The sequence below is a fragment of the Heterodontus francisci genome, chromosome 12 (genome assembly GCF_036365525.1).
Source record: "Heterodontus francisci isolate sHetFra1 chromosome 12, sHetFra1.hap1, whole genome shotgun sequence".
Classification (NCBI taxonomy): Eukaryota; Metazoa; Chordata; class Chondrichthyes; order Heterodontiformes; family Heterodontidae; genus Heterodontus; species Heterodontus francisci.
The window spans coordinates 92,001,691-92,013,978 of record NC_090382.1 but is presented as its reverse complement, the minus strand read 5'-3'; the positions used below and the strand labels follow the sequence as shown (position 1 = coordinate 92,013,978).

The 12,288-nt window shown below is 41.3% G+C and overlaps 1 protein-coding gene across 2 annotated transcripts in view; it reads right to left on the bottom strand.

Annotated features, from left to right (window-relative positions):
* sgcd (sarcoglycan, delta (dystrophin-associated glycoprotein)) overlaps positions 1 to 12,288 on the bottom strand; it is a 244,467-nt gene that overhangs the window by 124,368 nt on the left and 107,811 nt on the right. For both annotated transcript variants that reach the window (XM_068043858.1, XM_068043856.1), the window contains exon 3: positions 6,968 to 7,069. In XM_068043858.1, the coding sequence (XP_067899959.1) occupies positions 6,968 to 7,069 (102 nt within the window). The remainder of the gene's footprint in view (positions 1 to 6,967; positions 7,070 to 12,288) is intronic.

The window sequence follows — 12,288 nt, the reverse complement described above, 5'->3', positions numbered from 1 at the left end:
GTGCTGAACATTGTGCAATTATCAGCGAACATCCCTACTTCTGACCTTATGATGGAGCTGAAGATGGTTGGGCCTAGGTCACTACCCTGAGGAACTCCTGCAGTGATGTCCTGGAGCTGACATGATTGACCTCCAACATCCACAACCATCTTCCTTTGTGCCAGGTATGACTCCAACTGGCAGAGAGTTTTCCCCCGATTCCCATTGACTCCAGTTTTGCTAGGGCGCCTTGATGCTATAGTCAGTCAAATGCTGCCTTGATGTCAAGGGCAGTCACTCTCATCTCACTTCTTGGGTTCAGCTCTTTTGTCCATGTTTGGACCAAGGCTGTGATGAGGTCAGGAGCTGAGTGACCCTACAGAACCCAAACTGAGCATCAGTGAGCAGGTTATTGATGTGCAAGTGCCGCTTGATAGCACTGTCGACGACCTCTTCCATCACTTTACAGATGATCGGGAGTTGGCCGGGTTGGATTTGTCCTACTTTTTGTGTATAGGACATACCTGGGCAATTTTCCACATTGCCGGATAGATGCCAATGCTGCAGCTGTACTGGAATAGCTTAGCTAAGGGTGCGGCTACTTCTGGAGCACAAGTCTTCAGTACTATTGCCGGAATGTTGTCAGGGCCCATAGCCTTTGCAGTATCCAGTGCCTTCAGCTATTTCTTGATATCACGCGGAGTGAATCTGATTTGCTGAAGACTGGCATCTGTGATGCTGGGGACCTCAGGTGGCTGAGACGGATCATCCATTTGGCACTTCTGCCTGAAGAGGAATGCAAATGCTTCAGCATTTTCTTTTGCACTGATGTGCCGGGCTCCCCCATTGTTGAGGTTGGGGAAGTTTGTGGAGCCTCATTGTCCTGTCACTTGTTTAATTGTCCACCACCATTCACAACTATGTGGTAGGACTGCAGAGCTTAGATCTGATCTGTTGGTTGTGGGATCGCTTAGCCCTGTCTATTGTATGCTTCTTCCACTATTCGGCATGCAAGTAGTCTTGTGTTGTAGCTTCACCAGGCTGACACCTCATTTTGAGATATGCCTGGTGCTACTCCTGCCATGCCCTCCTGCACTCTTCATTGATCCAGGGTTGATCTCCCAGCTTGATGGTAACGGTAGAGTGGGGGATATGCCGGGCCATGAGGTTAAAGATTGTGGTTGAGTACAATTCTGCTGCTGTTGATCTCTCATAGCGCCTCATGGATGCCCAGTTTTGAGTTGTTAAATCTGTTTGAAATCTATCCCATTTAGCACGGTGGTAGTGCCACAAAACACGATGCAGAGTATTGTCAATGTGAAGACGGGACATCATCTCCACAAGGACTGTGCAGTGGTCACTTCTACCAATACTGTCATGGACAGATGCATCTGTGATAGGTAGATTGGTGAGGACAAGGTCAAGTAGGTAAAGGAAATTTTCAGTCATTCGGAATTGAAGAAACCCTGTGTTCCAGATGGCAATTTCAAAGATTGGTATGGGAGAAATAGGTTTCTATTCATGGGGCAAAAACAAGAAATGCTGGAATCACTCAGCAGGTCTGGCAGCATCTGTGGAAAGAGAAGCAGAGTTAACGTTTTGGGTCAGTGACCCTTCTTCGGAACCCGCAGTATTTTGCTTTTATTCTATTCATGGGGCACTGGTTGTGTAAATAGTAAAAATATCAAAAAGACAGAATTAAAGGCATTGTATTTGAGTGCATGTAGTATTTGTAACAAAACAAATGAATTGATAGCTCAAAAAGAAATAAATATGTATGATTTGATAGCTGTTACAGAGACATGGCTGCAAGATGACAAAGGCTGGGACCTGAATATTCAAGGGTACATGACATTTCAGAAGGACAGGAAACTAGGAAAAAGTGGAGGGGTTGCTCTGTTCATTAAGGATGACATTAGTACAATAGAGAAAATTATTAGAACTAAAAGCTGACAAATCCCCAGGTCCTGATAGACTTCAACCTAGGGTCTTAAAAGAAATGGCTGCTGAGATGGTGGATGCATTGGTTTTAATTTTCCAAAATTCCCTACATTCCGGACAGGTTCCATCAGATTGGAAGATAGCAAATGTAACTCTGCTATTCAAGAAAGGAGGATGACAGAAACCAGGAAACTACAGGCCAGTTAGCTTAATATCTGTCATAAAGAAAATGGTGGAATCTATTATTAAGGAGGTTATAGCAGGCCATTAAAAAAATCTCAACGCAATCAGGCAGAGTCAACATGATTTTGTGAAAGGGAAATTGTGTTTAACTAGTTTATTAGAGTTCTTTGAGGAAGTAACAAGCAATGTGGATAAAGGGGAACCTGTGGATGTGGTGTACTTGGATTTCCAGAAGGCATTTGACAAGATGCCACATCAAAGGTTACTAAACAAAACAAGAGCCCATGGTATAGGGGGTAACATATTAGCATGGATAAAGGATCGGCTAGTTAACAGGAAACAGAGAGTAGGCATGAATGGATCATTTTCAGATTGGCAAGCTGTAACTAGTGGAGTACCACAGGGATCAGTGCTCGGGCCTCAACTATTTATAATCTATATCAATGACTTGGATGAAGGGACAGAATGTATGGTTGCTAAATTTGCTTATGACTCAAAGATAGGTAGGAGAAGAAGGGTTCTGAAGAAGGGTCACTGACCTGAAACGTTAACTCTGCTTCTCTCTCCACAGATGCTGCCAGACCTGCTGAGTGTTTCCAGCATTTCTTGTTTTTATTTCAGATTTCCAGCATCTGCTATATTTTGCTTTTAAGATAGGTAGGAGAGTAAGTTATGAAGAGGATATAAAGAGTATGCAAAGGGATCTAGATAGGTTAAGTGGGCAAAGATTTGGAAGATGGAGTATAATGTGGGAAAATGTAAACTTGTCCACTATGGCAGGAAAATAGCAAAGCAACATATTATTTAAATGGTGAGAGATTGCAGAACTCTGAGATGTAGAGGGATCTGGGTGTCCTAGTGCACAAAACACAAAAAGTTAGTATGCAGGTACAGCAAGTGATTAAGAAGGCAAATGCAATGTTGTCATTTATTGCAAGGGGAATTGAATATAAAAGTAGAGATGTTTCAATACAGTTGTACAGGGCACTGGTGAGACCACATCTGGAATATTGTGTACAGTTTGGTCTCCTTACTTTAGGATGTAATTGCATTGGAAGCTGTTCAGAGAAGGTTCACTTGACTGATTCCTGAGATGAGAGGGTTATCTTATGAGGAAAGATGGGACAGGTTGGGTCTACATTCTTTGGAGTTTAGAAGGATGAAAGGTGTTCTTGTTGAAACAGATAAGATCCTGAGTGGACTTATCAGGATGAATGTTGAAGGATGTTTCCCCTTGTGGGAGAAAATAAAACTAAGGGGCAGTATAAAAATAAGGGGTCTCCCAATTCAGTCAGAGATGAGAAGAAATTCTTTCTCTCAGAGGGTCATGAGTCTGTGGAACTTTCTCCCTGGAGAGCAATGGAGATAGGGTCATTGAACATTTTGGAGGAAGAGGTAGACAGATTTTTGACAAACAAGGGAGTCAAAGGGCATGAGGGGTAGGCAGGAAAGTGGTGTTATGTCCACAAACAGATCAACCATGATTTTATAGAGTGGCGGAGCTGGCTCAAGAGCCGAATAGCCTACCCCTGTTCCGAGTTCGTATGTAAACCCCTATTTAAATGTATGCACATGTATGGCATTGGTTTACTTTGGATTAACATTAGCTGAAGGTTTCTCAGCTATCTTAAAGTCAGAATGTCATCCCACACAATATCTATTGAACTTTGTTTTGTAACAGTTATGCTGATGTACATTTCTTCTAAAGTTTTCCCAGGTGATTCCAAAGCTACATACTTGGCAACACTTGACCTAAAATCTGGTGTGAAAATTGAACATGATCCCTTTTGGAGGGAGAGGAGAGAAAATTGGGAACAGTCACCAGGGACCAATAACTGGCATTACACGGAGAGTACTTGCAAAATTCAGGATATTTCTTTCTCATGCTGATAAACTGGGCACAACAGGATAAATTATATTCTGAGCAATAATAATAACTTGCATTTACTTAGCAGCTTTAATGCAGAAAAACATTCCATGAGGCATGATGGGAAAATGTTGTGAAAATCAGGACTCAACTAAAAATAACATGGCCAGCAGGCATGAAGCTGAAAGGTGGCCTGGCAGAATCAAGATTGTGTTGGTGTTTGCCCTTCTACATCTTAAAGAGGTATCCAAGTAGAACTTCCCCAAACCACCAGGGAAGTTGATCATATGAAGTCAACTAGATCACTATGGAAATAGGACACAGAGACCTAGCTAGTGCAACTTGTGAAAGCCAAGAAATTAATCCACTCCTCCTGCACCACAATATATTCTTTAAGGGACAAATATGTCCAAGATGTCTGTACTGGGGTAAAAATGAAATATTCGTGGATGAATCTGAATTAGGTACAGAGCTCAGCACTTATTGTTTTCCCTACTTCACAATCATCAACTAAACTTTGCAGAAGAATAAAAGCTTCAAGGAAGGACAGGTAGCAGCAAGAAAGAATCTTGAAAGTGAAATATGGAGATAAATTGTGATTTTCTTTTCATTGTAAGAGCACTGACCTACTTTTGAAGCTTAAAATTTATTCTTCCTTATCATAAAGGTAACAAAATTAAGTTTTTGTCAATTTGATTATATGTTTATTTAAATGTGGAAAAATATGTAATCTGAAGCAGGCAGATAGAATTGTCTGGAAGGGACACCAAATCTTATCCTTGTAAACAGATTATGTTAAATACAGACAAACCGAATAAGAATTAGCAAAGTAGTTCTTCCTATCAGCAGTTCAGCTTATCAAAGCTTCAACTACTCTTCTCATTTCGGTTGGGATCAGACAAAAGGTTCATGTAATCAAAGATTTAGCTTTATAGTAATGAAAAAATAAAGAATTAATTTGGATTTATAAGGCATCTTTCACAACCTCAGGAGATCTCAAAGTGCTTTATAGCTACTGACATATTTCTCTTTTTTAAATGTGTTCATTGTTATAATGCAGGAGATGTGACAACCAATTATTGCACTGCATGGTCCCACAGATAGCAATTAAATAAATGAACAGGTCATCTGTTTTAGGTATTGGTTGAGGGATCAAAACTGACCAGGACACTAGGGAAAACCCCCAAATAGTGTGGGATCTTTCACATCCACCTGTGAGGACAGACAGGACCTCGGTTTAACATCTGATGGCGCAGCACTCCCCGACTGTAGCTTTTAGTTTCCTATATTCCAATCCTGTATAACCTCTCCAGTATTCAACTGGTCTTCAATATTGTATCCAGCACCTCGCAAATTTCCTCTGTCGCTTCTTATTTCTTAGATTATGTGGCCCAGGGGATTTTTTTGGTGTTCACTGTATTTACATCCTCTTCATCACTTGACCACCCATTATAAAACCCACCCAAATTTCATTTCTGTTAGTTTCTTTACTACCCAAATGGGAGTGGTGGCCACTGCCGGAACTGCAGCAGTCCCTGGACTCAGCCAGGCTGAAGAAGGTAAGTGGGGTCAGGGCTCGACAGGGCTGATCATCCAGGCCCTGGTGAGGGGGCGGAGGGAGTCGATCGCAAGTGCAGGGGGTGATCTTCCAGCGGGGACGGCCCATGCCGCTGGGGGGGCATCTGTGGGGCACCAAGTGACCAATCAGGAGGGACTCCCCACCCCCCCCCCCCCCGCCCACAAGGAAGCCACCAGGGTTTACTGTACGGCCTCCCTGGTGGCAAAATGTCCATCCACCACTACTGCTAAAATACTAGCAGCAGCAGGAAGAGGCTGTTGAGTGGCCATTAATTGACCAATTAAGGGCCTCAATTGGCCCAAGGCTGGGCAGGCCGTTCACCATCTCCCCCGCCAGTAGTAAAATAACAGCGGAGGTGGGTAAGCAGCAGGCATGGCACCTCCCCCACACCTGATTTTATTCCCCCCTTGCCTCCCAGCCCACTCCCATGGTTGGGGAGAGGAGGGTAAAATTCTGGCTATCGTCGTCAGATGAAGTGAGGTTAGAGAGCGAAGGCTAATTGGACCAGCCAACACATTTGAATTGAGTTCCCATTTTAAAGTCATATTCTTATTTTTATTTTCCTTCTCTAAATTGCTAAGTTCACATTTATAATAAAAAAAAATGCGAGTTTGTTAGCTGTAATTACCCACTTCCACCAGTGGCGGTACTGCAGGACCACCAATGGCAGAAGTTTGCAATTGCGGTTTGACAAGTTTACATTTTGGAATGTGGACATACCAATTTATAATTGTTAAGGTTGACAAAAATTTCACGCAGATACAAATAAATATAGCTATTGCATGTGGCGGTCACAAAAAGAATAGCCTTCCTTGCCACTCCATGACACCATTCCCTTAGGTCAGAATTGCAACTTGGCAGCATGGTGATATAAGCAGGTTGAAGGCCACAACTACCCAGTATCTTCATTGGCTGGGTTAGCCCTATGCAACATGGTAATTGTAGGTATTCAAGCAGCACATGGTACAGCTCAATATCTGGCTCTCTGCTGATTTGGATCCTGTAAAGACAGTTCCAAACAGTCATTGCCAGGTATCTATGACAATGCTTACGAATAAGATCGATGGCATTGATCCCCCTGGCATGTAGCACCACTGAGAGCATGACATACTGTGACTTGTGTGTTTCCAGTGTTATTCATGTTTTAGGTACGAACAGATGGTAAGATAGTCCACTGCATCTTGAACCATTCATACAGTATAGCTACGCATACCCACTGCATCTTGCATTACAAAAGTGGTGTAATTGCCAATAAGGACACTGCTTATATGTTATCACTGGTAATGATTGGCTCAGAGCACACAGATGAATTTATGACCCTGTAAAAATACATCAGTCTAGGTTTGTATAATAGGTCATTATTCACCAATTGAAGACAACACGCCCCTTCACCACAGACGTGGAGATTCTTCACTTACTGCTTTGGATCGGATTTCTTTGGCATACAAAGGCTGCAAAAACTCAGATGATCCTTCTAAACGCAGACCCTTGTCAGTGATTCTTAGATGCCCCATGCCATCCTGCAATGGAAAAAGAGAATCAAAAAGAGATTCAAAACTCAGGTGTGCAAGAGAGAAATAAATCACAACAAAATTCCTGTGAAGAACAAGTTTAATTTGTTAAGAATTAAGGGGCTCGGTGAAGAATCTATCTTCACACCATTACATGTTCCAGAATAAAATCAAGAGATCATGTCACCTCTCTAATATTTGCTTTTAGTACTGATTCTGGAGCCCTTTTGACTACCATCAGGCAAAGAAGTTCCCTTTGACCCCCAACCTTGCTAGTAGTGACTTATTCGTAAAGGGGAGGAACTCTGAAGTAATTATTAGATCAGCCATAAATCGACCAGACTCCAATTGGTATCATGATTTAGCTAGGACAGGCCTTGTTCCTCTGGGATTCTGGAGTTCTGGCCTTTTCCATTAATAGTAGGGGATGAAAAGCAATTGATACATTACCTATTGGAACCTAGCCTCGCTTTACAGTGCTGCCAAAATTTTTGCTATCTCTTAACTGCTGGAGGAGTCTGCAAGATTAACTGCCTAATAATGTTGGGCAAACATTGAAATATCATGTACAAATGCCATATTTTTATACTAACAGAAATAAAAATTACACACCGTGAGCTAAATCAGAGTCAATTGCATTGAAAGACATTTTAATTATCCAATCCCTTGAAGTGGAGAAGTCTATAAAACTCAATGTAGTCACTTTCTTAAAGAATTTAGTGAAATCTATTACACACTGAGCAGTTAGACATCTCACTCGGAGATTCCCTGAGGACAAATTCACTTATCAGAAATTCTACTGAAGTAAACAGGAGGGAAATCCGTATGCAAAGAAGACACTTCACTAGAAGTAGCTCTTGTCAGGATCAGTGTTAGGCAGGGAGTTTATAAGAATACAGTGTGGGTGCCTTTGACACCCTCAGCTAATATGGTTTACAACCTGCATCCATTTTAATTTGTGCATGTGTCTGTGTATTTGAGCCCTGATGTCTCTTACCCATTAATATGAATGAGTGCTTCCAATTTCCATCCATAAATACTTGTGCAAAATTGCTAATGTAAAAGTCATGAACGTTTTGGGCTTACACAATTTATTCGACCTGCAATATCTGCAGACAGAAAGAGCGCCACACAGCAGGCATAAAAATTCAGTTATATAGCTTCACTGAGCTGTTTATAGTAAGCAATGACCCCAAACTGGCATACTAAATAGGACTAGGACAGGCATGATTGATCTACCTTACAGACTACATTTTATACAGTCTCCCAGTGTAAATGAGAAGCTGGTACTTGACACCATATGTTGACCGTGCAACTACTATCTGGCTCTGTAAAGGGCTTCAAAATAGCACAGTCCAATTTCAAGTATTAAACAGGGAGGAGAGGGCACTAAAAGACTACCTGCCTCATTAATGAAAAGGGAATTGGGAAAGCTATGCATTTCTGCTGCAAGCCAATTTAATTTTTGTCTTGATTTTAGTAAACATCATGATAGCACACATCAAGGAAAAAATGGGTCCAGAAAAAGCTGATGTCATGGAAAGTAAGATTGCAACAAAGCACAAGTATTGCTCCAAGCAAAATGGTGGTCATGTGTCAGAGTTCTTCAAGGAACTGAATCTGCATGAAAAATCTGAAATAGGGCTCTTTTTTAGATTTTTGTCAATACTCATCATAATATTTTGATATTTTATATAACTTTCTTGTTGTTGCAGCATGAACATAATGATAATGCTCCCTTAATGTCAGTGTAGCATGCAGTTATATAAGCTGTCCCCTAATGGATGCACACACGACAGCTGAGAATTCCACTGATATATGATAGCAGTTATTTCTATGCTGCTGGCAGTCTGTGCTCTGCACTCACTGCCTACTGTGGGAAATAGGGAGGTCACACTGAAAGATGGGGAAGTTGAGATCATATTTAAAGAAAGTTCCCTCCCTGTGAAGTGTCAACCAGAGACGAAAGTGGGGCCACTTACTATTAGAACTCATTTCAAAACTCAAAAAATTATATTCAAAGGAACAGTTCAGCAAAAGTTATGCCTTTGAGCCTTTCTTAAGTTACAGAAAAATAGTAAATAAAAGAAAATGGAGATAAATTTTCCCAGCCTGCTCAAGTGATTTCCCAGTCAGAAAATTGGTCAATGGACATGTGCTTTATCACTACACATTGGAGAGTGTGTGGATTATATCACTGATGCTGTGAGCATTATATCATTGATAATGCGTACATTATATCACTGGCAGTGTGAGTATTATATCACTGGTGCTGTGAGCATTATATCACTGATGGTGTGAGCATTATACCACTGATAGTGTGTACATTATATCACTGATAGTGTGAGCATTATATCACTGATAGTGGAAACATTGGGCTGCATTTTACCAGCCCTCCGATGTCAGGGGTTGTGGCAGGAGGCCCGGGAATTTCTTCCGGGAGAGACCTGCCATGACCCCTGACGCCAGGAAGGCCCCATCTTCATCAAAATATGCTAATCATATTACAATTAATGAATAAACACTTACCTGGTGGCCACGGCCATTCCATGCCGATACCAGAACTCCCGTGCCTTCGGATCATTTCTGAGGCATGACATTGGTTGGGAGGGGGGGAGGAGTGAAATTTGCAGGGGTGGGGTGGAGGGGGAGCAGGGAAAATTGCTCCAATTGGTTGTGGGGTGAAAGTTTGGCATATTAAAAAGTGGTTTTCTGGGGGATAGGTCTTTATTGAGAACTCAGTGAGGGGGGGGGGGGGGGGCGGGCAGGTGGGAGAAGGGATTTAAAGTTTAAACAAAATTTTATTTCCAATTTTCGTGTGGCAGGACCTTTAAAAATGTAAATTTACCTGAAGAGCTTGAAGCCCTTTAGAAATGACCCCGGTACCTGTGCTATGGTGCCGGACGCCATTACCGGGGATGGTGCGCCCGTCCCCTCTATGTCATCGGGGGTGGGCCTTCCGTCCCCACCACGCTAATGAGCCACCATGTGTAATATCGCAGCTGCTCCGCGGCGCACGTCTCATGCGTGAGCCGCACACTTCTTTCAAGCTCGCCAAGAAGCCCATTATATCACTGTAGTTTGAGCATTACCTCACTGACAGTGTGAGCATTATATCACTGACAGTGTGAGCATTATATCACTGACAGTGTGAGGATTATATCACTGATGCTGTGAGCATTATATCTGATGGTGTGAGCATTATATCTGATAGTGTGAGGATTATATCACTGATGCTGTGAGCATTATATCTGATGCTGTGAGCATTATATCTGATGGTGTGAGCATTATATCTGATAGTGTGAGGATTATATCACTGATGCTGTGAGCATTATATCTGATGCTGTGAGCATTATATCTGATGGTGTGAGGATTATATCACTGATGGTGTGAGCATTATACCTGATAGTGTGAGGATTATATCACTGATGCTGTGAGCATTATATCTGATGGTGTGAGCATTATATCTGATAGTGTGAGGATTATATCACTGATGGTGTGAGCATTATATCTGATAGTGTGAGGATTATATCACTGATGCTGTAAGCATTATATCTGATAGTGTGAGCATTATATCACTGACAGTGTGAGCATTATATCTGATAGTGTGAGGATTATATCACTGATGGTGTGAGCATTATATCTGATGGTGTGAGCATTATATCTGATAGTGTGAGGATTATATCACTGATGCTGTGAGCATTATATCATTGATAGTATGAGCATTATATCACCGTTAGTCTCAGCATTATATCACTGATGGTGTGAGCATTATATCTGATGGTGTGAGCATTATATCTGATAGCGTGAGGATTTTATCACTGATGCTGTGAGCATTATATCTGATGGTGTGAGCATTATCTCAGTGATAGTGTGAGCATTATATCTGATAGTGTGAGGATTATATCACTGATGGTGTGAGCATTATATCTGATGGTGTGAGCATTATATCTGATAGTGTGAGGATTATATCACTGATGCTGTGAGCATTATATCTGATGGTGTGAGCATTATCTCAGTGATAGTGTGAGCATTATATCTGATAGTGTGAGGATTTTATCACTGATGGTGTGAGCATTATATCTGATGGTGTCAGCATTATCTCAGTGATAGTGTGAGCATTATATCTGATAGTGTGAGGATTTTATCACTGATGGTGTGAGCATTATATCACCATTAGTCTGAGCATTATATCACTGATGCTGTGAGCATTATATCTAATGCTGTGAGCATTATCTCATTGATAGTGTGAGCATTATATCACCGTTAGTCTGAGCATTATATCACTGATGGTGTGAGCATTATATCTGATAGTGTGAGGATTATATCACTGATGGTGTGAGCATTATATCTGATGGTGTGAGGATTTTATCACTGATTGTGTGAGCATTATATCATTGATAGTGTGAGCATTATATCACCGTTAGTCTGAGCATTATATCACTGATGCTGTGAGCATTATATCTGATGGTGTGAGGATTATATCACTGATGCTGTGAGCATTATCTCATTGATAGTGTGAGCATTATATCAGTGTTAGTGTGAGCGTTACATCACTGATAGTGTGAGGATTTTATCACTGATGCTGTCAGCATTATACCTGATGGTGTGAGCATTATATCTGATGCTGTGAGCATTATATCATTGATAGTGTGAGCATTATATCAGTGTTAGTGTGAGCGTTACATCACTGATGGTGTGAGGATTATGTCACTGGTGCTGTCAGCATTATACCTGATGGTGTGAGAATTATACCACTGATTGTTTGAGCATTACATCACTAATGCTGTCAGTATTATATCTCATGGCGTGAGCATTATATCATCATTAGTGTGACGATTACATTGCTGATGGTGTGACCATTATATCACTGGATGTGTGTGCATAAAATCACTGGTGGTGAATGTAATATGCTGGCAGTCTGTACTTTATACCAGATTGCTCTAATGTTTAATTAGTATTCATTCCACCGTCAAAATACTTAAAACTAATGAATAATTAGCTTGTAGTTGAGCACTATTTGTTCAGCTAACAATTGTACTTGGTAATCAATTCGGAATACATCACATTCCCCCACAATACAGTAATAACGTGCAGTATTCAACAACTACTTGCACAGCAACATCCTCCCTCTTGGCTAAGGACAGCCCCAATCAAGTAGAAAGTAATGATTTGCCCATCGCACCTCTTCAAAGGATTATGATTTTGGCACATTAGATATCCACTTC